At 60.2% G+C, this 26,893-nt stretch overlaps 1 protein-coding gene across 11 annotated transcripts; it reads right to left on the minus strand.

Annotated features, from left to right (window-relative positions):
- Positions 1-216: 216 nt before the first annotated feature.
- MAST3 (microtubule associated serine/threonine kinase 3) lies at positions 217-26,893 on the minus strand. Of its 11 annotated transcripts, none has more exons than XM_032092729.1 (29): positions 26,796-26,893; positions 23,808-23,839; positions 22,410-22,499; positions 14,477-14,565; positions 14,145-14,217; positions 13,943-13,963; positions 12,674-12,752; positions 11,864-12,021; positions 10,194-10,269; positions 9,552-9,761; positions 9,368-9,469; positions 8,736-8,868; positions 8,167-8,234; positions 7,734-7,819; positions 7,391-7,599; positions 6,958-7,096; positions 6,615-6,747; positions 6,339-6,504; positions 6,003-6,104; positions 5,604-5,726; positions 5,191-5,300; positions 4,902-5,047; positions 4,435-4,667; positions 4,123-4,323; positions 3,813-4,039; positions 3,587-3,709; positions 3,320-3,456; positions 2,894-3,075; positions 217-2,786 (listed from the first exon to the last, which is right to left on the minus strand). In XM_032092729.1, exons 1-29 carry the CDS (start codon positions 26,832-26,834, stop codon positions 1,768-1,770), a joined length of 4,506 nt encoding a protein of 1,501 aa, XP_031948620.1. In that variant the 5' UTR covers positions 26,835-26,893; the 3' UTR covers positions 217-1,767. The 11 variants fall into 11 exon arrangements, with proteins under 11 accessions (XP_031948620.1, XP_031948619.1, XP_031948629.1 ...); XM_032092728.1 differs by having other exon boundaries at positions 2,894-3,078; XM_032092735.1 differs by having other exon boundaries at positions 1,748-2,529; positions 2,894-3,078.

Below are 26,893 nucleotides of genomic sequence, written 5' to 3' on the forward strand. Positions count from 1 at the left end.
ACTGCTCCGGGCACCGGCACTGCACCGAGCACCCACGGTCGGGGCCCGGTGCCGGAGCCAGGCTGGGTGCCAGCCATCCCAGTGCCACTGCAGGGCCACCTCCCCTCCCACCTGTGCTGCGGCCCCGTTCACCCCTTGCCATCGCCCCCAGAGTGGGCACTCGCTGCCCTGCACACTCCAGTGCCAGCCCCCCCCCCCCTTCTCTGGACACCACACTCAGCGCAAGGGACAATTTTAATCCAACATAAAACTTCCCGAAGGTACGAACAGAGCCGGGCACTGGGCAGGAAGACACAGTACCCTTGGCTTTTAAGACATTTTCCATTTAAAAAATCCTCTTCCCACCCTGTCCACGCCACCGGTGTGCAGCCGAGCCCCCCATCCCACCGTGCCAGTGGGCAGGGGGTGCCCAGTGTCTCCCCAAAATCCCGCTGCCTTCCCAAGACCTTAATACAGAGAGTGGAGGGAGAAGCAAAGGAAACACGGAGCAGCTCTGGTTGCTCGTTTTTGGGAGGGTTTAACAGCACCAGTTGAACGGGAGAAGCGGGATACGGAGCCTGGCACAAACCACACGTGCACAAAAGAATCCAACACGCAGCCCAAAAATCCACCGGGGGCACGGTGACGCCTGATGGCAGCGGGGTCGGCAAACCAGGGATGTCCCCCTGTCACCGTCACGGTGCTCGGAGCACCACGGCACCAAACCACGGCGGGGGAGGGGGGAAACCGGAACATGCATCAACAAATGGAAACGTTTATATCCCAGAAAACGGTAGAAATGGGGGAGAAATGCTGGGTTGAGCTGTTGGTTGTTGGGTAAGGAGCAACAGGAGGGGAAAGAAAGGGATGAAATTCTCAAATTACAACTGAGGCAGCACAGGCGCTCACTGGGCTGGGGAAGTTGGTTTTTTTTTTTTTAAAGAGAAAAATTGGGATCTTGTGGGTGTCTGAGCACTGACCAACCAACACCACGGGATCTGGTGGCAGAGAAATGGAAAGAGCAAAAACTGACCCTAAAAATCCCATTTATATTCCCATCTGGGGAATGTCTTGGTTTTTCCCACCTGGAAGGGCCAATGGAGCCAGGTGCCTGTAAAATCTCCAAATAAAACAATTAAACCCTTTTTATATCTCCTGTAAGCTTATAAAATGATCCATATGCTCATCATCTGATGATCCATATGCTAAGAATATCCCGCCCTCTGCATCCCAGCCCAGAGCACCAGCATGTGGGGGATGTTGCTATGGATTTGGGATTTTGTTTTAATTTTAAATATTAGAATTATGGGTTTCTTAGGAGATCCGGGGTGTTTCCAGCTAGAATTGAAGTTAAAAAGTAGGGAAAAGCGAGTGGGTTAGAAAACAGTGGGCTGGGAGCTGGGAGACGCACGGAAAAGGCTGGGACTCCCAGAGCTGGGTTGGCCCCTGCGACAGTCCTGCACTGCCCGTTTAGCTTATAAAAAGTAATAAATTAATTAAGGAATATTTGCATCGAGTCCTTTCTGTACACAGAGGTCGGGGCCCAGCTGGGGAAACGCCGCCGCCAGAAAAGCTCCTGCGTCTCTATAAAAATATGAGCATCTTTCAGGGAGTACAAAAAGCCTTCCAGGGGGGCGAAGTACCGGGCCACAGCCGGCCCGGCCAGCGCCAGTGTCCAGAGTGGCTCCGGGGACGTTTGTCTCATGGATTTGCCGCACAGGATGGGGTGTTGGGGAGGCACTGGGATGCCACAGGGAGCCTGAACCATCCCTGGTGCCGGCGTGGGGCTCAGGCGTGCTTGGCCCCGCTCCACGTGCCCCGGGGAGCCGGGAGATGAGCACCCGGCGGCTCCTGGCCCTGTGCTGGCACTTGCCAGTGGCCGCTTGATCCCTCCCTGCAGTTCCGCTGCTGCTGGGAGCCACGGTCCCGATGCTCACACCCATCCCACCACGGCAAGGAGATGCTGCTGTTTGGCTGCTCAGTGCTGCTGATGGGGTAGGAGCCCTGGCATTCCCACTCGGCCACCGCCGGCTCCTGCTCGTCGCTCTCCGAGCCCTGCACGGCGATCTGCGGGACCGTGCTGGGCTTTGGCTTCGGTGGCGGCTCCGTGCCACCGCCCTGGGCAGCCGTGCCCTGCCCTTCTTCGCTCTTGCCACCGTCTTCGCTCCCTGCCGCTGTCTCCTGCTCGTCAAAACTCACTTCTTGAACCGCCTCTTGCTTCTTGAAGGAGTCCCGGCGCTCCGACAGGTTCAGGCGCCGCATCACCACCATCTCCTGGTCCCGGTCGTGCCGCTCTCCCAGCCGGGAGCTGGCGGGGTGGTACCCGTGCTCCCCAGGGTACGGCAGCGTGTCTCCCTCCCCGATGGCCTCCCCATCCAGCGTGGACATCTCCAGCCCCAGCTTGCGGCCGCCGCCGGTTTTCTTCTCGGCCAGGATGGTGACGATCTTCTCGGCCGACTGGACGCGCTTGAGGAGGGGGGAGCGGGGGCAGTCGGCGCTGCGGGGCCGGGAGCTCTGCCGGACGATGGTGGGGGGGGACAGGGTCTTGCCCTGGAAGGAATGGGGGGTTTTGGGGTACCCATGGAGCGGCGATGGGGAGCGCTGGGGGGAAGGCGGGCGCTGGGCCGAGGAAGGGGTGCAGGCCAGGGGCGAGGGGGGGATGCTGCTGGTGGATTTGCGACGTCCCACTTTGTAGCGCGGCCCACCCAGTTTGGGGGCCAGCCCGTGCAGGGAGCTGGGGCGCACGTGGCCGGCGGGTGATGTTGGGGTGCTGGAGGAGGGAGAGGTGCTCTGAGGGGACACAGCATCTGCCGTACAAAGAGAAAAGGTCACTGTAGGGATGGAGGGACACGGCCTCCCCGAGGGACACACAGCATCCTGCCCTGCCCCGAGCCAATATCCCCCCTTGGGGTACCTGAGGGCAGGTCGGGAGCGGGGCTGCGGCACGGCGTCGTGGGACCTGGGGACAGGCTGTGCGTGGGAGACTCCGGGAGGCTCTCACTGGAGGACAGAGAGTGATGAAGACCCGAGGAGAAGCTGCGGCTGGTGTGCAGGACCGACGACTGCTTGGAGATCTTCTTGAAAAGGGATTTTCTCCTGCTGGGGGGGGGGGGGACAGGAATAACTTTGGCTTCTTCTTAAAGCTGTTAGCCTCAAGCTTGCTGACCTGGTGGCAGCAGGACCAGACCCCACTGGACATCCTAGTATGGCAGATCCAGAGAATCCAACCCAGTGCCAGCAGGGCCAGACCACACTGGACACCCCGATATGGCAGATCCAGAGCATTCCTCCAGTTCCCCACGCACGGGGACAAACACAGTTCTATCCTGGTTTTACCTACCTGTCTTGGCCATCCCTTTTTCTGCTCTTTTTACTCCTCCGTGCCATTCTTGTCTTGGAGCTGTTCTTCCGTGCGGGACCAATTTTAATGGAGGTGTTTTCCAGGGCAGTGGTCCGCAGGGCCACTTTATTCCCACTCTGAGGGGTGGAAAAAGAATCACCATAGCACTGGATCCAAACCAGCTCCTGCCTCAGCTGCCAGCAAAGGCAGTGCCAGGGAGCTGCTGAATTGATGCCCTGGGAGAGCAGAGCAGCTCTGGTCACCCACCTTCAGCAGCAGCTCCACGACGTCCCGGTGGACCAAACCCAGCACGGACTCGCCGTTCACGTGTGTGATGAGATCGCCCGCCCTCAGCCCGGCCTCCTGCGCGGGGCTCCCCTCCTCCACGCTCTGCAACCCAAACACAAAGATTTTATTTGGATGCAGGCTTCCTCCTGGGGTTTTCCCACTGGGAAAGGCAGTGTCTGGCACCACTAGACCCCTGGGCACATACCCAGACCATGTGGTGGACAGTGTAGACGTCGCTGTCGCCCATGTAGACGCGGATGGCTCGTAGGGTGAAGCCGTACTTCTTCCCCGAGCTGTGGATGATGATGGGCGGCCGCAGGCTGGCGATGGCCAGCGAGGAGTCTCGGCTCGGGGAGGAGTCCCGGGAAGAGGGGTTGGACGAGAGAGAGTGGGGCGAGATGGGGCTCATCAGGGGACCACCACTGAAGTCATCTGCAAGCAGAAGGAGCCGGCTCAGTCCGGCAAAACCACGTGGCAGTGGCCATCCAGCAGGATAAATCACACAGCACACAGACCTGATGTGATGATGAGGGACAGGGCTGAGACGGAGGCAGATTTGGGCACACGGCTGCCCAGCGAGGCTCTCTGCCTCTCCGGCACATCCTTCTGGGTGCTCAGCCGACGGCCCCCGCTCGGCTCCAGGCTCCGGGGAGTCGAGTTCTTGGTGCCAGTGCTGTTGCTCCGCAGGCGGATGCGGTTCAGGCTGACGAGATCGGCTGCACAGAGGGGAGTAGGGAGAGTTTGGGGATGTGGAGAAGCCACCCCGTGCCATGCAGGACCCTGGCTGCCCCCAGAGCATCCCACACTGGCGCCCACAGCCCACACACCGGATAACGCCGACTGCTTCACCGCGCCGCCAGCCCCCGCGTCCGAGTCTCCCACCACAAACTTGGGTCTCTCCGGCTTGGAGGATGCCACGCAAGGGCTCTCATCCTCCGAGGAGAAGGCAAACTTGGGCATGGTGTCCAGGCTGAGGGTGCTGGGCAGTGCGGTGGGGCTGCGGCTCCGCTCGTGCCGGGAGGCGTACGGCGTGGCGCTGCCAGACGTCCAGGAGCGGAGGCTGCGTGGGAAGAGCAGGAGGGCTCAGGACAACGCAAGATGGGTGAGGGGGATGGCACTGAGCCCCTGCAGCACCCCAGGACATCTCCCACTGACCTCACTGAACCCTCAGTAAGGACACAAACCCTCAGTGCCACCACAAACCCATGATGTCAGCACAAACCCTTGGTCCTGGCACAAGCCCTGGGCACTGGCAAGAGCCCACACCAGCAGTGCAGCCCCCCCGACCACGCACCGGGGCTCGGTGCCCGCTGGCCGGCTCCTGTCCTCATCTCCCGAGTGCCGGTCCCACCGCTCTTCTTTGTCATCACAGTGACTCCGGTCGGAGGAGGAGAGACTGAGGGTGGAGTTGACGGCCAGGAACTCAGAGCTGCTGTACACCTGAGGAGGAGAGGAGCCATCAGCAAGGAGCAGAAATTGGGGAATCTGGGTGCTCTGGTGTCAGCCAAGACACCGATGCTCTGCACAGCCGCACTGGTTGCAGTGCCAAAGTATTTTGGATGCTGCAGGAGGGACTGGAGCACCTTGCTGAAGCGGTGGGAGCAGGAGGAGAACTGCCCGATCTCCACCGATGATTCCTCGTCATTGGTTTCCTCATCCTCTGAATCCAAGTGGCGATACCTCTCGGAGCGAGCTGAAAGCAAGAGCCAGAGGGGAAAGGGATGTCACCCTGCCTGCAGAGCTCCATGTCCTGCCTGTAGGGCCAGGTGGGACCTACACCCACGGGGTGACAGCCCAGTCCCAAATCCCAGTGGAGATTTGGGGGGAGGAAGCTGGTAAGGGTGAGCAGTCTGGAAAGAGGATTGTATCTGTTTCGTGATATGGGTTGTAAAGCAACCAGCTTCCCCCAGGAGATTTTCATCCCCCATGGGAGCATCCAAAGTGCAGCGGGGATAATGGATTGGCAGAGGGGGAAAAGGAATGGATTTGGCCTCACTGTCAAAGTAGCTGGTATCATCCTCCGACTCCAGCTGGGGGATGAACTCAGCCTTCTGCCGCAGCAGCCCGTTCCAGTCCAGATGGAGGAAGAAGGAATGGTGCTTCACCTCATGTGCACCTCCTGCCAGGCAGAGAAACCCATGTCAGGGACATGGGGCAGGAGGGACCTGGGATGCTCCTGCTCCCATCCCAAACAGCACAGTCTCTCCTCCACACACAGCAAATGGCTTAAAAAAGGACAGACAGGAGCCCTGTGCAGCCTTCCTGGGGGGAACCCTGAGCAGAAGACCTCCTCTGAGCACCCTCAGTGTGGTAGGACATGCTTTGGACTCAAAGCCATGCAAGCTTGATGAGAATGGAGGTGCCAGGTCACCCCCAAGGGGGCTGCCATGCGTACCAGTGCCCAGGCGCTCGAGGGGACACTGCCTCAGCAACCGTGTGATCAGGTCCTGGGCATCTGCAGGGAGAGCCTCGTCCCCTTCCGGCCACATAATTTCATCTGCAAGGAAAAAGGAAAAGAGATTTGGGGTAGCTGAAAGGGTTTGGACACTTCTGGGCAGCAGGAAAGTCCCCCGGGAGCTGCAGCAGGGGAAGGGCCCTCCCAAAGCAGGAAGTCAAAGCTTGAGGAGCCTCCTCACTGTTCAGCCGGGTGTGACAGGAAGGAACGAAGCTTCCCACGTGTTAAAGGACAAGCCTTGGCTGCTGGGAACACAAACTTGCCCCTGACACTCACCACTGATGACCTGCCCGAAGAGCTCCTCGGGGGTGTCTCCGAAGAAGGGGACGCAGCCCACCAGGAACTCGTAGAGGATGATGCCCATGGCCCACCAGTCCACGGGCTTCCCATAGCCCTGGATGAGGATGACTTCAGGGGCGATGTACTCTGGAGTGCCACACACCTGCATGGGAAGCAGGGCCTGACACCTCTGCAGAGACCTTTGCAACAAGTCCTGAGGTTGTCCCAGACCCCAGTGATGGCAGGTCAGCCACATGGAGCAGGACCTCGTACCTGCTTGTCCATGAACTCCCGCGTGTCCTTCTCCATGTGCCCTTCGTAGAGGTTCGTGGTCATGTTCATCAGGCCGATCTTTGACAGACCAAAGTCTGTCAGCTTTATGTGGCCCATGGAGGTGATGAGCAAACTGCAAGAGAAGACAGACACCCCACAATGCTGCTGTTTGCTCCTGCGGAGACTTGAGATGGACCGGCCACACCCCAGGACCTCTGGTCCTGATGCAACAGCACAGAACCAGTCTCTGGGCAACAAAACCCATTCTGCCCTTCCCTCTTGTCTTTCCCTTTTCCATCCAAAGCCAGCCCCACCCTTGCTCAGACCTGACCCACATCCTCACTTGTCAGGTTTGAGGTCCCGGTGGACGATGCCGTAGTTGTGGAGATACTCCAGGGCAAGGACGGTCTCAGCAAAGTACATCTTCGCCATGTCAACGGGCAGGGGGCCCATGTTCTTCAGCAACGTGGCACAATCCCCCCCTGTGGGGACACAGGGGGATCAGAGAAGGCAGCGAGGTCAGCAGGCCCAGCGGGCTCCCAGCCAGCCCCTCTGAGCAGCTGATCCCCAGGCACGGGGCACAAACACACTCTGAGGTGACCATGGCCACCACCTTCATCAAGGTGCGACTCAGGATCCCAAGATCATCTCCTCGTGCTTCCCTCTGCTTCCCTGAGCAAAGCAGGGCAGGAGATGCCCATGTGTTGTCCTTGATGCTCAGACTTTGATATCCTCCCCTCCTCCCTGCACCCTCCAGCCCCGAGTCCTGCTCTCACCTTCCACATACTCCATGACCATGCAGAGGTGTCGCTTCGTCTCGAAGGAGCAGAACATGCTGACCACGAAGGGGTTCTCGGCGAAGGTGAGGATGTCCCTCTCCACGAACACCTGCTGGATCTGGTTCCTCAGGATAAGGTTCTGCTTGTTGATTTTCTTCAGGGCAAAGCGCTGCCGCGTCTCCCTGTGCCTCACCAGGTACACAGCCCTGGAGGAACGGCCGGACCTCAGCACACATCCTCCAGCCACCAGCACTGACCACCCCACACCGTGGGGCTCGGACAGGGAGGGCTTTGGAGTCATTTACAGGTGGAGACAACTGATAGGAACTCCCCAACTCACCCATAAGCCCCGTTGCTGATCAGCTTGATGGTCTCGAAGTCCCCCTCGCAGGGCTTCCTCCGTGGGACGGTGACTGAGGGCTGGCTCTGAAGAAGACACAGGTTTTTAATGTTTCCAATTTGCAAGCAGGAATTCACCCAGCACCATCATGTACCACCTCCAAAAGCTTCTTTCTGCCAGAGCCCTCTCCAGCTGCAAACCCCAAGCCAGAAGCCCAAGATGCTCTGCAGATCAAGAGCCCACTCCGAGCTCTGTCCATTCAAGAAGCCAAATGAGGGATTGTGAGATCTTCCGCCTAGTACATCAATCACCCTTGAGGACAATCCAGATGAACATCTCCCAGTCTGGGACAGTTGCAAGGAGCTCTGGTGTGGGGTGAGGCTGGGGGAAGCCAGAGGCAGCAGGTGGCACATGCAGGTGGGACCACACTCACCTCACAGGTGTCATCGTTCTCCGGTGTGATGGTGTTCCCGCTGTCAAAGTGATCCAGCTGCCCCATTTCTGCAGGTGACAGGGATGGTTTTCACTTTCCTCATGCTTGACCCCCACCAAAATCACCCCCTGCCCAACCACTCTCCTTCCAAACTCAGAGACCCCGTGGGGATTTAGCCACATGCTTTGCTCGAGCTATCGTGTGGAGAAATTCAGGTCATGACGTTAAGAGGTTCAACACAAGGTTAAACATTTATATAATTCTTTTTTTGATAGTCATTCCTGCATTCTCCAGGGATTACGATTCCCCCCCCTATGGCCATGGATTAAGTGGTTTTGAGCTTAATCTGCTTTGCTGAACGTGTTGGAAGTAACAATAAGGGATGTGGGGCTGGCTAGAAGGACTTGGCCATCGTCCTGGTCCTGCAGTGACTCTCCCACCACGACACCAGCTCAGCCCTACAGGTCTCCCTGACAGCTCCCAGTGCTCGATTGTGATCACCAGTGGCCAAACTGGGAGTCCACATCCTGCTGCAGACCTCAGAGCCACCAGCCCAAGTGCTTCCCTACCCTCCAGTGGGTCCTTGACGAGCCCCAGTTGGCTGATGATGTATCGGGGAATATCGGTCTTTATTCCCTGCCCAACTTTGGCGTGTCCTTCTGCAGCTTCCAGGAGATGGTAAAACTCCTCTGGGTCGAACTCCTGGATGGGGAAAACCAAGCACAGTTGAGGAGAGAGATTTTGCAAAGTTAAACTTCTCCTCTAAGCCTTGCAGGAGACACCTGTAACTGGGGACAGGCCCTGGACACGTCGTTTCCCTGTCATTCCCCATGTCAAGGGTGATGGAAAAAAAAATGTAGCTCTGTGAGTTGGCTTTGGAAGGAAAACAAAGGGAGATGAAAATTTCATCAGGAACAACAGCACAAGGTGAGCGCTTTAGAAATTCAGCACATCAGCTAAAAAATAAAGCCCTGAAAACCACAGAATCACAGCTTGGTTTGGGCTGGAAGAGACCTTAAAGATCATCTCATTCCAACCCCCTGCCACGGGCAGGGACACCTTCCACTCTCCCAGGTTGCTCCAAGCCCCATCCAGCCTGGCCTTGGGCACTTCCAGGAATCCTCGGGCATCCTGGAGGCTTTGCCTCCTCTCCAGGCTGGCACAGACCACGAAAGACAAGACAGGAGCTTCCATGTCTTACCAGGCACTCCAGAAGTCGAGCAGGGCGGGAGATGATGATCAGCAGCTTCCTCACCAACTGGTCAATGAACTTCACCTCCTCGCTCTCGGAACGCTCCTGAGCCTGTAGGGAATGGAGACAGATGCCAGGTGTCCCTTGGTGGCCTCACAAGGTGGCACCAGGCAGGGAACTGCCCTGTACTCACGTCTCGGAGCATCTTCTCTAGTTTCTCCTGCAGCTCCATGAAGTAGCGGGAGGTGATGAGAGCTCCCTGGGACTTGGCCAGGCAGTCTCGGGCCAGCTCAATGATCTGGTGGTGGATGAAGCCCAGCACCCCATCAGCCAGGGGCAGGGTGCTGCTCGGGGAGAAGTTGGTGATGGTGTCCTGCAGGCGCTCTTCCATCTGGGCTGTGGCCTGCAAGGCAGAGTGGCTGGTGATGTCCAGGAACACATGTCCCCATGCCATGGGTTTGGCCAGCCAGGATCTCATCCCAGCACCTCCTGCACTGGGTTTGGCCAGCCAGGATCTCATCCCAGCACCTCCTGCACTGGGTTTGGCCAGCCAGGATCTCATCCCAGCACCTCCTGCAGCTCAAATATCCACATGCACATCATGACCCCACCTGGGACCCAGCAGACTGCAAAAAACTCCACCAAAGTCTCCAGAGACCTCTGCCTGCTTGTGTGATGGGGCAGACCCACAGGTTTATTGCATCTCCAGTGTCCCCAACACCCCCAGGATCCATCCACCCATGCACTCCACACTCCCGCATGGAGAGGTTGCTCTGGAGAAGGTGCTGCCAGGATGCCAGGGAAGCACTGACATCCTCCAGGGCCCGGCAGTTACCTTGGGGAACCTCTCCTTGTAGACATGGTTCATCATCACCACCTCATTATCAAACGTTCCGCTCGTCCGTCCAGGGCTGCAGAGGGAGGAAAAGTGGTGTTACGAGGCTCAAGTCATTTACATCTATGCAAATAGCCACTACCCCTGGAGAGCAATTTGTTCCCTCCTCCTAAATCCTGATTCCAAGCGGCTAAAGCTCATCCAAGTGGAGTCACCATCTTTGGGCCAGCACTCCCAGCAGCATCCCTCCCCCTGGAGGTCCCTGGGATGCGGTCTAGGGAAGCTTAACCTCCTGCAAACCCAGATCCCCAAAGACAAGTCACTTGGAAATCCAGAGCTGAGAGGCTGCTCCATCAGCCACTTGGCTTTGAAGAATGAGCTCATCCTTTCCTTCCTCTGGATCCCACAATTTCTCGCCATCGTTGCCTTTTCTGCAGCTCACCAGCAAACAAAATACCCAACCAAACCTCGTGGTGGACACAGCAATCTCCATTAAACATGGTTTTCCTCCTTCCCTCACCCAACACTTCCCCTCCCAGGGCTCTGCCTGGTGATCCCGTTATGCAAAGCAAGTTGCAGGAGCAGCCAGCAACTCATTAACCACCATAAAATAATAAATATGGTGATTAAAACCAGCCCCAGCCCAGCCCCAGCCCTGCCCCAGCCTTTGCTGTGCCAACTGCAGAGCTGGCATCTCCTCAGTGAAAACCTTGCCACCTACAAACCCCTGTCAGATACTTAATCTGATTTTAATGAAATTCCGGCCGGCAACATGCCGGGCTATGGTTCTGCCTCTGGCAGCAAAGAGGGTCAGGAGATTTTTCAGAGGGAAAAGAGGATTTAACCAAAATATCCCCTGCAAGAAGCACAGGCTTCTGGTGCTGGACAATGTGGGTGGCTCACTGCAGGATGTGACCTTGGAGCAGCAACGTGGAGCTCAGCAGGTCCAGCTGAGGGTCAGCTCACGCAGTGCTGTGGCCACTGGCTCGATGTTTTCTCTGAATTTTCCTCTCTCCAGCCCACAAATTCCCGTTCACCTGAACTCCTTGTGGGTTTTTTTGCAGAGGCAAAGGCCTGCCCCAGCAAACAAAAGTGATGTTTTCTGATCCAAGCCCAGAAATGGGATTTTTATGTTTTAACAGCAGGTCAGTCATGCAAGGATGATCACTGCTTGAGCTTCTGCTTGGTGGTCCCCTCCTCACCACCAAAATCATTCAGAAAACTGAGAAGAGGCTGCAAACCAACTCCTGTGGAACAAATCCTGCTTTCTCCAGCTTCAGCCCTAGGACACAAGTATTGCCTGCTGCCAGGAGAGCAGTGCCACATCCCAACAGCAAAGAATATGCTCAGAACCAGATCTTAATGCCCATGGAGCATAGGATCACAGAATCATGGAACAGTTTGGGACACCTTCCACCAGACCAGGTCGCTCAGAGCCCCACCCAACCTGACCTTGAATATTTCCAGGGATGGGGCACCTACAACCTCAAGCCAAACTCTCTCCACTTCCCTGCAAGAGGCAAACCCATATCAGGGTTTGGGACAGGCTTAGCAGGACCAGGACACCCCAGAAGCAGCTCGTGAGAGGGCAGAGGATGCCCTGGATGTGCCAGCACCCGGCGTATTGTCCTGGCAGCTCCGTGGGTGCCTTCCCACCACGGGTGCCCCACCTGAGGCTCCTGGATCGTGGGCGCAGGCAGGGCGAGTGCCTGCCCTCCTCGTCCGTGACGCTCTCCGTACTGCGGAAATGCTTAGAAAGGAAATGCAGCTCGTCGGGGGTGGGCTGGTACGGCAGCTGGTGCAGGCGCTCCTGGGAGGATGAAGATGACTGGGAAGAGAGAGAGGGATGCAGGAGATCAGGGGAAGGGTCCGTGCTTCCTGGTGTTGGGGTGGGAAGCAGCAAGCCCATGAGGGAAGTGTCCCTTGGAGTCTCTCAGGAGGCTGCAAACACTGTCAGGCAGCATGGTCTGGGCTTGGGAGTGTGAAATGTGGAGAAGGGCAGTCTGGGGAGGTCTGCACTGCCCACTCCCAGCCCCAGCTCCCCCATTCTCCCACTCGGTCTGGCTCCACTGAGCCCCATCCCTTTAACTCCAGCATCCCCGGCAGCTCAGTCCTGTCACACCCAGGGATGCTCGAACTCCCAGGGATGCTCTAATGTCCAGGGATGCTGTAACCCCAGGAACACTGTAACCCTAGGACACAGTAACTCCCAGGGATGCTGTAACCCTGGGGATGAAGTTAACCCAGAGATGCTGTAACCCCCAGGGACACTGTAACCCCCAGGGATGCTGCAAGCCCTTAGCCAAGCCCTATGACTTTCTTAAAAGCTCATTTGGGCAGCAGGATGCAGCTAAAGCACATGGTCCTTTAGAACCCAGCGCCGTGGGGCTCGGGAGGCATTTCAGCAAAAATCCTGAGGTTTTAGGATCTTATCATCTATTGCCATAAATCATCTCTTGCCATAAGAAAGCAAACATTACCGAGACCGTGGAGCTGGGGGTGTTGGTCCCATAGCCAGAGGAGGGTAACGAAGCCAGTGACCACCTTCTGCCATCAGCCCTGTGAGCACAAACGTGACCATCACATACAGGGGAAAAAACCCCAACATCCGAACGCAAATCAACAACATCAGAGCCAAACACTGGGGAGCAGGGCACAGGCGTGGCTTGAGGAATAAAGCCCCAAAACTTCTTTTCAGAACAGACTGAAACTGGGTGAAATAAGGGCTTTGCAGGGGAGGGGGCCTGTGCTGAGGCCACGGTGTGCAGGGACAGTGGCAGCCAGCAGGGTCACTGCAAAGGGACAGCGCCGGGACTCTGTGGAATCCATTTCAGAAGGGGCAAAAAAAACTGCCTGCGAGAATCTGATTTTTAACCAGAGCAAAATTCAGCCTGCTGGGAGTTTTCTTGGTGAGAAACTGGGATTCCCAAAGACCCATCCTGAGACAGCAGGCGCCGGGGAGTAGAGCCTGGCCATAAACAGGAAAGGAACTGCTCATACGCAGGCGAATGCTTCCTCTCGGAGATGTTTCCAAGGGATGGGGACACATCCAGGTCAAGATGAGGCCCTTCACCTCCCACTGCCATTTCCCGTGCGGGGTCAAGGACAGCAGGAGCTGGCAGGGTGCCACATCCAGCTCCAGCACTCGCAAACTCCTGACCCCACAGCCTGGCTGCTCCCTCTGTTACAAGTGTGCAAACCACCCCAGAGCCCCCGGCGTTTTTCCATGCCACGATCGATGGGTTAAAATCAGCCACCCGCCTCCATGTGTGCAATTAATTAATTAGTTAAACGGGGTTTTGGTGGCTGCATCTGGAGCAGCGTGGGCTGGGGAGGGGATTCAGCAGGATCTGCCTCTGTGGGGACCTGGATGAGCATCCATCCCCAGACTCTTCTGCGAATCCATCAGGAGCACTCAGAGCCCGAGATGGGGCTGAACACATAGCCAGGGGTGATGTGATGGGAACAGAGATATTTCTGCTCCCAGAGCTGAAGGGAGCCCAGTCCTGGTGCAAAACTTCCCCCCCAGGAATGCAGACAAAGAATCACAGAGTCCTAGACGGGCTTGCATTGGAAAGGACCTCAAAGAGCCAGTCCCAGTCCCTGCCATGTGCAGAGACACCTTCCACTTGACCAGGTTGCTCCGAGCCTTGTCCAACTTGGCCTTGAACACTTAGAAAAGAAGGTCCCTGATGATGTGGAGCAGACACCTCCCCAAAATGCAGCCCCTGCCCAGTCTTGGTACTTGCCTGTCAGTCCGAGGAGCATGGCTGGGGTGGTGGGAGGAACCAGTCACGGCAGAGCAAACACCACCAGGCCAGAAACCAGGCAGAAGGAAAGCAAAAATAAAAGCAAAACAAGTCACTTGAGATCAACAGAACAGTTCCCTGGTGGGGGAATGATCTTTACTAGTGAATATTTACTGCTCTGGGACTGGGGTTGGGAGCTCACCTGCGAGCGAAGGGGAAGTTGATGGAGGTGCTGGCAGAGAAGTTCCGTGGGCTGTCCAAGGGACTGCTCCCAGCTGCAGGGAGAAAGGGGGAAAATTCATCCTGAAACCCACCCCAATACAACATCCAGGGGTGCTTGGGGTTGCTCCTTCAGGGAAAGAGTGTTTAAGTCACTTCCCAGCCTATTTCCCCCTGGAAAAGGCACCTGGCAGCCAGGAGCCAGTCCACTGCTGCTAACAAGGTGCTGAAGCCCTCCAAGATACTCGGGTAATTTTGGGAGATGCTGCACCCATCCGCTGGGTTGGGTTGGGAGATGCTGAACCCATCCCTTACCTGTTGGCACAGAGAGCGGGGAGAGAGGCCGCGAGAGGGTCGGAGAGGGGGTGCCCACCACTAAGCTCTTCCTATTGCTGCTTCGGCAACTGGGGAAGGAAAAGGGAATTAATTTAGGGAATCAATGACAGCCACAGCTGCACGGGCTCAGACATGGAAGGATCTGCCTGCACGTGAATTCCTGTGCCAGGGAGCACGGCTGCTGTCACCCCATTGATTATGGATCTCCTGCCATGGGAAAGATCCATCCCCAGGCCTGGCGCTGCTGGAGATGGGCTGACAGGGTTATTTTTAACAAAGAACTGTCTCGTCAAGGTCCCACTTCTAGTTTTGGCTCACTGGGGAGGGCAGAGACAGGCAAACAGCCCCAGGGCAGGAAGAGAAAAAGGGATGTAAAAGGAGGAAGCGGTGGAAATGCCAAGTGGCCACAACCTGAGCTGCTCCATTGCATGGAAAATGCCCCTAGTTCCTATAAATCCTCTACCCTTGGTGGTTCCCATGTCACAGCAGAGAGGACAGTCCCAACCCCCTGAGACCTTGCAGTGTCACCAGGAGGTGGTGGGAATTTTGCCCCGGCTGGGCCGTGCTCTGTCCAGCAGCAGGAGGGAGCCACGTGCACCAGCACCAGGCGAAAAGCAGCCCCAGCACCCTGACACCCCAAAACTCCACAAAAAATCCCATCCTGGTACCACATCCCACAGAGCACCTCGGCAAGGCCACATCCACAAGTACTGAGTCTTCATATCCCTGTCTCCATTCCCACCCTCCCAACTCACAAGGTTTCAACCCTCATAGGAATTTTGTTTTTCCTTTCAGCCCCGAGTCCAAGGCTGCCTTACAAGGGTGGCTCAGCCTCGGAAATTCCCCCAGGGATGCTGCAGCCCCATTCCTGTCATGCCCCACTCCCACATTTCAACCCCCTTTAAAACACGATGGGCTCATTTAAGTTCTCCTTCACTCTGCCAAGAGGAAGCTGCAAATATCCACGGCACAGAGCAGAAGCTCAAGCACGAGGACAACCCTCCCCTTCCTCTATTTCCGCTTCCTCAGGCTGCGGATTCCGCAAAGACACCGCGTTTCCTCACCAAGCTGGGAACAGGAGCCCACACAGATGCTACTAATCAAAGGACATCGTTTAACACCATACCACGGCCACAAACACCCACAGCACTGAGGGGACGAACTGGAAGCGAAGGGATTCTCCACGGATCCCAAAAACAGACGCGAGTGGCAGATGTGGCATGAGGGTGTAAAGGACAATGATTCACAACAGGTCCCTGCAGATGGATGTACAAGGCACTGATGGAGAGCCAACGCCAGCAAGGCGTGGTCAGAGCTCTACAAGTGTGGTCAGAGCTCCAAACACATGGACAGAGCTCCACACGCATGGACAAAGCCCTACACGCGTGGTCAGAGCTCCACACCTGACATCCAGCACCCCTCACCTCCCTCTGGCATCTCCCCCCTGCGGGGCTCCTCCTGCTCTGGTTTTAGTGGGGCTAAAACCAGGAGCTCCAACTCTTCTGAAGGTCTCAGCCACCAGGGAGGGTGCTTGAGGCCCCCAGACCCCTCCTCTGCACCTCCCTGCACTCAGGAGGAGGGGTCTCTGGGTGTCCCCCTGGGACATATATCCTGTGACTGCTCTGAGGTCACCTGGAGCTGCAGTGACCCTGGAGGGCTCAGAACATTCCTCTCAGCACCTGGGCTGAGCTGAGATGTTGGGAGGAGACAGAAACCTTTCCCTCCCTGAACATTTATCCCTTCCTGGAATCACAGAATCCCAGAACGGTTTGGGTTGGGAGGGAACTTCAACATGGTCTTGTTCTACCCCTGCCATGGGCAGGGACACCTTCCACCATCCCAGCATGCTCCAAGCGCCAACGTCCAACCTGGTCCTGGACATTTCTGCCCTTGGACATTTCTTCCAGGGATCCAGGGGCAGCCACAGCTGCTCTGGGCACCCTGTGCCAGGGCCTCCCCACCCCCACAGGGAACAATTCCTTCCCAATATCGCATCTAACCCTACTCTCTTTCCTGCCTCCGGTGTTTGATTTTCTCACTTAAACACAGGCTTGAGCCCCAGTTAGAGCTGCAAACTCACAGCCCAGCACCCACAGCCTCGGCTGCTGCCAGCTTCATGTGCCGGATGGGAAACTGAGGCAGCGTGAGCAGCCCTGCCCCGCCACCGCAGCGGCACAGGAAGAGGTTTAGGAACCAGGAGGGCTGCGAAGAGCTGCCAGCTCTGGCATTGCTTCACTGCCAGCCCTGCCACAGGGACCGGGGTGCGCGTGCTTCCGTGTCCTGAAGAGCGGACAGCCCGGGGGACGAGGGGCTCACCTCTCCTCCCTCGGTTTCATTTTGGAAATGAAAACAAACCTTCAGTGAAGCAAGTTCCAGTAATGGTGACACGGAGCGAGCCCGACGTTTCCTGTTTCCGCGCGCTCCACCCTCGGCTCCCACAACCATCTTGCGCCACTGTAACCCCCCTCCGCCTGACACATCATCTACAGCTGGTTCCCATCCTTCCCGCACGGAAACCTCGGGCTAGAAACAAGCCCCAGGGCACAGACGAGCTGCCGAACCCCGATGGAAGGCGCTGGGGCTGCTGCCCGCTCTGCCTCCATCACCTAATTGCGCGTTTGGTACCAAAAATGGAGTGGAAAATCGCTGTCAGCATCTCCCGCGCTGCTCGTGCTGAGGCTGCCTTGGCTGTGGCGCTGCCGCTGCCATCCAGCACTTGTTTCAAGGGATGTGGAAAGTGTGTGACAGCCAGTGTGACCCCAAAGCCTGGAGCAAAATCGTGTGTCACCCGTCGGGAGGCTGCCTGTGAGGAGGAACCGGCATCTCCCAGCGCCTGCTGGCACCACACCAGCACCCGGCCTCGGCACGGGATGTCCAGGGGAAGGAGATGGAGCAGAACCTGGCAGCTCCATAGAATCCTAGAATATCCTGAAGTTGGAAGGGATCCACAAGGATCATCGAGTCCAACTCCTGGCCCTGCACAGGACACCCCAACAATCCCGCCCTGTGCATCCCTGAGAGCGGTGTCCAAACATTCCTTGAACTCAGGCTGGGTACCACGATCAGTTCCCTGGGGAGCTTCCCTCGGGGAAGGGCAGGATGCGGCTGCACAACGCTGAGGTCTCAACCGGCAAATGGCTCTGCCAGGATCTGGCCGAGCGGGGATGGGTGGCTCGGGGTCAGCACTGTGGAACACCGAGGGTCAGGCAGGGAAGTGCACAAAGGGGCTGCAGCTCCCGCTCCTCTCCCGCGGGATCCGACCCTAAACCTCCCAGGACAGCAGAACACCGTGTGCCCGATGCCAGCGCGGTGTCGGGCACTGCAGCCAGGTGAATCCGAGGAAGAAAACAGCCGGTTTGGGACAAAGTGGGTGCGGGGTGGCGGGAGCAGGGCGGGGTCGGGCCGTGATAAGGGAGCAGGCTCAATCTCAAAGGGCAGAGCAAGCGGCTCCGCTCCTGCTGCGTGACTGAGAGCACGTGTCTGTGCTCCCAGCTCCCTTCCTTGCTGTCCCCCAACAGCTCTAATGTGCCTGGAGATTTGGGGAAGTGCCATGGATCACCATGTCCTGGAAAAAAACTGCTTTCCAGTGGGATAAATTCATGTTTAACTTTGAAACCCGCTGAACCAAGCAGCTGCATCCCAAGTTTCTCCATGACATTTGTCCTCCACGACTTGTGACAGCGCTGAACTCGGCTGCCCCCAGGGATGGGGCTGGGAGAGGGCTGGAATGGGGCTGGGATGAGGATCAGGGTCTGGGTGGTGAAATGCAACACTCTGCCTGGCACAGACCCCACCACATCCTCACTCTGACCCACACATCCCACCCCAGCCAAAAGCCTGGCACTGTGGGTGATCTTAGGAGCCCACCCTGGAGCACCAAGGAACACATCGGGCACCTCCCAAAAGCAAAATCCCAAATCCTCAAAGGGAATCATAGGGTAACAAGTTGGGTATAGACTTATTTATTTCTTTGCACTGCAAAAAAGCCTCAAGAAACTGCCCAGCACCCTGGGGTGCATCCCTGCACGTCCCTGTCCCGCGGGTTCCCGGTGGTGGGTAGGAAACTGTACCTGTTAGATTTGCTGGGCTGTTTCCCTGTGGTGTTTGGAGCTGTTTTCCTGTGGTGTTTGAGGTGTGAACAGCCACGGGCAGCATCCACGGAGAAGGAGAACCCCGTCAGCATCGACCCACCAGCTCTCCTGCCCTGCACCGGCCATCTCCGCATCCCCCCACGGGAAATTAGGATCCCTCAAACCTCTTAATCCCACTAAATAACATTATATGCTTTCTGTTAAATAGGCCAGACCAGTCCTCACCGTGGATTCTAGGAATACCAATGAAAGAAGAGCAAATCCTCTGCCCTTCATGAGAATTACAGCCTCATCATGCTCAGCTGGAGACAGATGACTGCCTAGATCATCTTTCCAATTACACATCTCTCCCAGAGCTCCCCCGGCTTGGCCACCCCAGACTGGAAAACCCCATCCAGTGCCTTTTCTTAATTATTAAGGGTCCTCTTCGCCCATCCTCGCACACTGGCAGCAGGAATTCCCACAGCCCAGGTGCGGCAGGCGCCTTCCCGAGCTGGGATGGGATGGGATGGATACATTTGCTAAGCAACCGTGTTGCTTTGTGCCAGCTCACACTGACACTGACAGACACCAACAATGGGAATCTCTCTGCTCTGCCTCCGCACTGGCTTCAACACCTCTGTTACACAAAGCCTTGGGAGGGTTTTATGCCTGGGTCAGCTACAGCACCCCAAACCTGCTGGATGGAGGTCCCAGCCTGGGGGGCTCAGCGGGTGCTCTGTCCCCCTCCTCGGGGACACGTCCCACCAGCCTGCCTGGGTCAGGCCTGGCCTTGCAGCTGGAGACCCGGGGTAGCCCCCCTTGCACCCCATTTATGCACCCCCCCACCACTGTCCCAGCCCTGCTGCCAAAGGGGGTGGGAGTTATTTGCCCTCCTGGAGCCCTGGCCCCTTCCCACCCCTCCAGGCACCCTGGGGACCCTCACCCCGGTTCGGGCCATGTGCCACATGGGATCCACTCCATCAGCACTGTCCACCTTGGCACAGGGGGTCACAGGGGTATTTCCTGCCTCATACATGTAGGATACTCCCCCTCCCCAACCCACACACACCCCAAAACACCCCCTAATGCCCTGGGACTCTAAACCCCACATCCCCCATGGCACTGGGCTTCCAACCAACCCACCCAACGCTGCACAGCTCACCCCACCCCGCCACACTCGGGATCTGGAGGGTGTTGCCTCAGTGCACAGCACCCCCCAAAAAGATGCAGCTATGGTGCACAGCCCCCCCCCCCCAAACCCCCACACCCACATGTGACCTCCCCCAGTGCTGAGACCCCCCCAAAACCACACACCCTGGTGCACAGCCCCCCCTATATCACACAATCTGGTTCTCACCCCCCATGCATTGCTGCCCTTCCCAAACCCCACCCTGCTGCACCCCACGATACACACGGACCCCCCCAAACCACACACCCCATTGTGCCTCCCAAGTGCTAAGACACCACCCCAAACCCCACACGTGGCCCCCCCCCCCGACCATACACTCCGCTCTCCTCCACCCTGAACACATCCCTGCATCCTCCGCTGCACCCAGACCCCCCAAAACACGCACCCCAGGGAGCCCCCGCGGGGTACAGACCCCCCAGCCCACGCACCACGTGTCCCCCCGGTGCAGCGACAGAGCCCCCCCGCCCAGCCACGCACACCGCTGCCCACCCCCCATGCACGGTGGCGTGTCCTGTCCCCCCCAAACCACGCGCCCCGATCACCCCCGGTGAAACCCCCCCAAGCCACGCACCCCGGCGCGGCTCCCAGCCCCAGCCCCTCCCGCCGGTGCCCCGCCGGTGCCGGTGGCGGCCGCCGGTACCTCTTGGAGCGCTGGAGGAGGGCGCCGGCCGCCCGCTGGCCCCGGTAACCGGGCGGGGCAGCTCCCCAGCAGCTCGGGTCCGACATCGCGGCCCCGCCTGGGCCCGGCCGCGTCCTCCGGCACCGAGCGGCTCCCCCGGCACCGAGCGGAGCCCCCGGGACCGTGCGGGGCCGCGGCGGGGGCCCGGAGCGGGGCCGGGAGCGGGGCCGGGAGCGGGGCCGGGCTCCCGCCGCCTCCCGCCGCCGCCGCCTCCCGCTGCCGCCCGCCCCTTCCCGCCCGGCGGCGACGGCGTTACCATGGGAACGGGCAGCGCCCCGAAAAAGGGTCGGGGTTTCCATGGAGATGGGGGGGATCACCCCCAAAAGGAGAGGAAGTGGGGGGGGAGGGGTTTGCCACGGAAAGGAGGCAGTGGTACAAAACGCGGTCGGGGTTATGGTAGGGATGGGGCATCACCCCAAAATAAGGTAAGGGTTGGCCTGGAGGTGGGGCAGCACCCCAAGATGAGATCGGGATTACCACAGAGACAGGGCAGCACCCCAAAATGGGATCAGGGTTAGCCCAGAGATGGGGCAGCACCCCAAAATGGGCTTCAGGTTACCATAGAGACAGGGCAGCACCCCAAAATGGGGTCAGGGTTACCATGGAGATGCAACATCCACTACTGATGCATTCGAGGGGCACAAATATCATCCCCTAAACCTGGGGCTTCCTGGGAGCACCTCCGAGGGCACCCACCCGGCAGCATCCTGGCAGTGCCCTGCAACCTCCTGCCCACACTGGCTTTCCTGTTCAACCGGGGAGATCCCAGCACAGACCCAGTGACACCCAGCCCCCTGTGCGGTGGCACACCATGGCCACTGGAACCTCCCGAGCTGTGTGGGATGGCATCGCCACACTCACCGGGCCAGTGCCACAGCCAGAAATCCTGGTGCTGCTGCTTTGGGCAGGGGTTCAGCACATTTCTCCTCAGCTCCTGCCCAGCAGCCATGAGACACCAGCACAGACTGCTTGTCCTTGTCCCCATCCTCATCCCCCTCCTTATCCCCATCTCATCCCCACCGTGAGCATCCCAAAAACTCTCTCCCCAAGGCCTCAGCTGAGCATTCACAAGGCCACGCTGGTTTTCCCACATGCTGCAGTCACTACGGGGCAAGCAGTGGCCAGGCAGGGCTAGCAGAGGGGGACAGCGGGCAGGGCCCCCAGGTGCAGGCAGGGCACAGGAAGCACCAGGCTCCTGCCTCCCTGCCCGCAGCAAATGGCTCTGCCTGTTGCTGAGCAGCGGCAGAGCTCCCCAGCGGATCCCGCTCTGCCGGCACCAGCTGCTCTCCCCGGCAGGCGGACGGAGGCACCGGCGTCACCCCCGGGTGCCGGGCAGGTGCAGCTCCGCGCCGCGGGTGCCACGGGGCACAGGGCGGGGTGTGCCCGCCGGTGCCAGCACACCTGGTGCACCTTGTCCCCAGGGCAGAGCGCAGCTGGCACACGGCGCAGGGCCTGGCCACCACCTCCACCAGTGGGGCACCACAAGGGGCTTGTGGCATTTTGGGGGAGGTAAAGGGGGGGGCACCCACCCCCCAGAGCAGCCCCTCCTCACCTTCAATTCACGGCGGAGCAGAAAAGGTGACAAAGGAGGTTTCCCAGGCGCCATCCCCACTCCCACCCTGCTCCCATCACAGTGCCCTGCCCTGGCCCATTCTCGAAGTCTCCCTTCACAACAAGGGTGCTCAGAGCCTGAGCTTGAGCTGCTGCCACAACGTTCCCATTGGGGCTTCCCAAAATGGACCAATCAGCAGCAGAACAAAGCCAGCAGCACAGCCAGGCGTGCAGGGCTGGGCACAGACCCTGACCACATCACTCCATATGCCCCGTCAAAGACAGTAGTACCCCTTTTGGGGCGCCCCAGGACATCCCTGGTGGAGGGGACCCACCTTTCTGTCCCCATCTCCACCTCTCCCCCCTCATTCCCTGGAGCAGGTGGCCACGATTCTCAGAGAGGATTTGGGGGGGTCTTACCTCCAGGGGTGCAGGGTTAGTAAGGGGCTGCAGGGGCTGCAGGGGCTGCAGGGGCTCAGCAGCGTCGGGCTCTGGCTGCTCGGAGACAAGCTGCAAGGCAAGACGTGCCGGCGCAGTGTCAGTGGGTGATGGATGGCGCTGGTGGCCCCTCGGTGGCACAGTCCCCTGGGTCTGGAGGGGGCCGGGGGCCCAGAGCGGAGGGGACATGGGCTGGGGGGTCAGGCAAGGGGAGTGAGGCAGAGCTGGAGGGGGAGCGCAGAGGACAGCAGGGACACTGCAGGGTCTAAGGCTGTGGCGGGGAACGACAGCGGGAGGTCTGGCGCTGTCGCGGGGGCTGTCACCGGGAGGGCCCGGGGCTGTGACTGCAGGAGAAAGGACCAGGACCTGTGGCCCGGGGGTGGGGATGCAGCGGGATAGGGATGGACCGGGATAGGCGATGCGCCGGGACGGGGAAGCAGCGGGACGGGGACGGCCCGGGGTCTCGCCGCCCTCCCCCGGTGCCGGTGCCGATGCTGATGCCGATGCCGGTACCGGCGCGCCCCGCCCCGGCTCCGACTCACTCCAAGGTCAGCGAGGGGATCTTCAGCCTGTCCCGACGCGACTTCATGCCGCCGCCGCCGCCGCCCCGCTCCCGCTCCGCTCCCGCTCCGCTCCCGCCGCACCGGCTGCCCCCGCGCTGGGCGGCTCCCGCGGGCGGGCGGCACCGGCGGCCCCGACGGGGCTCCCTGCTCGGCCCGCCGGGCCCGGGCCCGCCCCCGCGGCACGGCACGGCACGGCACGGCACGGCACGGCACGGCACGGCACGGCAGCCCCCGGGCCCCCGCGCACCCGACCCGGCCCTCCCGGTCCAGCGGCGGCCCCGATCCGGACCGCTCCTGGGATGTGCCGGGGCGCTGCCGCTGCTGAGACACCGCAAGCCCAGCACAGCCCCAGTACAGCCCCAGTGCATCCCTGACAGTGCCGGTATGGCTGCAGTGCATCCCTGACACAGCCCCAGTGCTCCTCCCGTGCATCCCCAGCACAAAAACCCAGAGCAGCTCTGCAGCAGCGTCCTACCACACCCCGGTGTACCCCAGCACACCCCAGTACTGCTCAGAACACCCCATCACACCCCAGTACACTCCAACACTGCTTTGAACACCCCAACACACCTACAGCAGGGCATAGCACACCCCAGTACATCCCAGTACACCCCAGTACACCCCAGGAGACGCGCAGTCGGGTCCCTCCAGTACCAGAGAAGACGATGATGCCACTCCAGATTTGGAGACAACAAGGCCTGGTGCCATTCAACAGCCATCCCTGCTGCCACCCACAGTGCCAGTGCTGTGTCCCCAAGTGTGACCCTCCCGGTGACACCCCACCCCATGCCCTGGGTGACCCAGCTCGGGGACTTACGCTCTTCCTCGGCGTGGCAGGCTCAGCTCCTTCTGCAACAAGACAAGCAAGAGGTGGGGTCAGAGCGTGGCCCTGGGAGTCGGGAGGTGCCCACCAGCACGACCCCCACTCCTGCCAGCCACACCCACACACCCGGCAGCACCCCCACTCCCACACCAGGCTGTCACCTCAGGATCGATCCCCACTCACAGTGCCCATGGTGAGGGTGGCAAATCCCCCACCCTGGGCCAGCACAAGGGGACAAATTCCAGTGTCCCCAAGGCTGGTGGCCCCATGGCCAGGCCCAGGAGCGATGGCATGAGGGCAGTGGAGTGGGAGCAGCACCCATATGCCCAGCTGGAGCATGGCCCCAGGGTGGTGGCTGCACCCTGTCCCCCACCCCATCCCCCCCACCCGGATGCAGCAGCCCCTATGTTATTTATTTTTCCAGACTCTGGGAATATTTCTTGTGAGAGCTGTTTGCTCACAGGTGGTGCAACAGGCCAAAGGGCAGCTGGGGACAGGAACCCAGGCCAGTGCCATCCTCCTGGTGTGTTGGGCACAATCCGGCTCCAGCACTGCTCTGGTGCCCACCCGTGTGCCACCTGCCACCCCAGAGAGTGTCACAGCTTCTGCCAGCACACTGTGAGTGGCACGATGTGGACGGGCTGCTGTGTACCCTGGCACACCGTGGGATGCACGGCCATGTGGCAGCTGCAAGTGCTGGTTAATGCCCCACCATTTCCCTGGTCCTGTGCCCACCGGTCCCGTACCCCTGAGCAGCTCAGACCCATTTTCGGCACAGGCACAGAGCTCCCTGTGGGCAGGGACTGCTGCCACAGATGTGGGGACCCCCAGCAGCACCCGTACCCACCCCCCAATCCCCGGGGTACCCATGCCCCATCCCGCTGCCCACGCCACGCAGCCCCTGTGGAAATCCCGGGATTGGGGCGCACTGCAACGCAGTGATGCAGCAGCATTGCCATGGCAACGGGTGACATCATGCCTGGGTGCACAGGGACTCGGCAGCCCCGGGGCCCACGGGTGCGTGTCTGCCCCGGGGTGGCGTAGGTGCAGGGACAGGGGACACGGCGTGGGTGTGGGTGTCCCTGTGCACCCAGCACAGGGTGACCCCAGGCCCGGGCTGGGGAAGGGAATAGGGGTCCTTACATGGAGAGGGAGACCCCCAGCACCCTAAGCCAGCCCCGCTGTCACCCAGCCCGGATCCCCACCCACACCCGGAGCTGTGCCCCCGGCGACCAGGCCCTGCGCAGGGGAGGAGGCAGAGGAGGGTCACGCTGAGGGTTTTACTGCTCAGCTGTGTGCAGATGGGACAGCGGGACAGAGGACTGTCCCCCATGATCACCCCCACCCATCTATGGGTACAAAAGCGCAGAGAACCCAACACCCTTCGCTGCCAGGGGCTCTCCGGCCATGCTGTGTCCCCAGGGACGCCCAGAGCATCCCCCGGTGGCCCTGAGGACCCACGTGAAGCAGTGTCACAGAGCCAGTGCCCACAGGGTGCCTGATACACCCGTCCAGCACGGTGCATCTCCCATCAGCAAGTCCCAGTGGGAGCCAGGATTAACCATCGGCTGATCCCTGAGAGGACACCATTAGGGACCGCACGGGGGACAGCACCGAGGATGGCACCAGTGATGGCATCAGGGATGGCATCAGCGACAGCATCGGGGATGGCATGGGGACAGCATCGGGGATGGCATTGCTGCTCAGCGCTTTGGGATTAAGTCCCTGGTGGGAGCCCCTTCCCACCCCTCTGCCACGGGGACATGGGCACTCAGCCGGGTCCCACGGCTCTGCCCTTCCCGGGACTGCCAGGAACGACACCCACAGTCAAGAGCCCCGAAGCCCACGGCCGTGGCTCTGTCCATCCGTATCTGCGGGGAGGCAGCTCCCGCGCAGGGCTGTCTCCCGGGCTGAGCGTGCAGCGGAGCGCAGCTGCCCGCGGAGCTGCCAGCTCGGATGAAGGCAGCGCCGTGCCATCCTCCAACCGCCCCGACAGCTCCGCCCGGGCCCCCTGGACACTGCAGATGGGGATGGAGGCGTCAGGTCACCCGGAAAATCCGGCTCGGCACTCAATTCTGCGAGCCGGGGGGTCCCCGGTCATCACCCCTTCGAGCATGGCAGCGAGTGCCGGGCTCCTGCGGGAGCGGGTGCAGGATGAGCAGGAGGATGGGTATCCCTCTGCCTAAGGGAGCAGGAGCGCAAGGCAACAGAGGGGCTCGGCGGGGGGGGGGGGGGCTGGCACAGTGGTTCGGCACGAACCGGCACCAGGAGCTGAGCTGGACGCACCACGGTGCTCCCACGGGAGCCTCCACACAGTTGGGTACCCCCCCACCAACATCCCGTGGCATGGCTGGGGCTCAGACCCTGCCCCGATCCCAGGCGGTGCCCGGCTCCTGTCCCACCTGTCACACACAGCACCCACCTCTGGCCCCCGCAGCACCCCTCCGTCACCCACAGCACCCACCTCTCACACACCCACGCAGAGCACCCCACTCCCACACGCAGCACCCGCTTCTCGCACACACACGCCGAGCACCCAACTCCCCCTCACAGCACCCACCTCTTGCACACCGAGAGCACCCCCCTCTCACCCGCAGCACCCACCTCTTGCACACGCAGCACCCACTTCACACGCACCCAGAGCACCCACTGCTCACCTACAGCACCCACCCTTCGCACACCCACCCCCGGAGCACCCACCTCTCAACTTACAGCACCCACCCCTCGCAGCCCCGCATCCGGAACACCCACCGCTCACCCCGTACACCCACCTCCCGCCCGGATCACCCACCTCTCACTCACAGCACCCACCTCTCACCCGCAGCGCCCGCCCCCCGCGCCCCCGCAGCGCCCACCCCTTGCGGACCCGCACCCCGAGCACCCCCAGCCCGGGCTCACCGGGAGCGGGCTCCCCGCGCTCCCTTCCGCCCCCGCCACGCCTGGCTGCGGTGCCGGTGCCCGCTGCCCGTGCCCGGTGCTCACCTGGAGGCCCCGGCGCCGCAGGATGCTGGGCTCGTCCATCCCGCCGCGTCGCCGCCGCCTCCCTCTGCGCCCGCTCCGCCCGGTGCGCCCGGTCCGCC

Source organism: Corvus moneduloides, chromosome 28 (genome assembly GCF_009650955.1).
Source record: "Corvus moneduloides isolate bCorMon1 chromosome 28, bCorMon1.pri, whole genome shotgun sequence".
Classification (NCBI taxonomy): domain Eukaryota; kingdom Metazoa; phylum Chordata; class Aves; order Passeriformes; family Corvidae; genus Corvus; species Corvus moneduloides.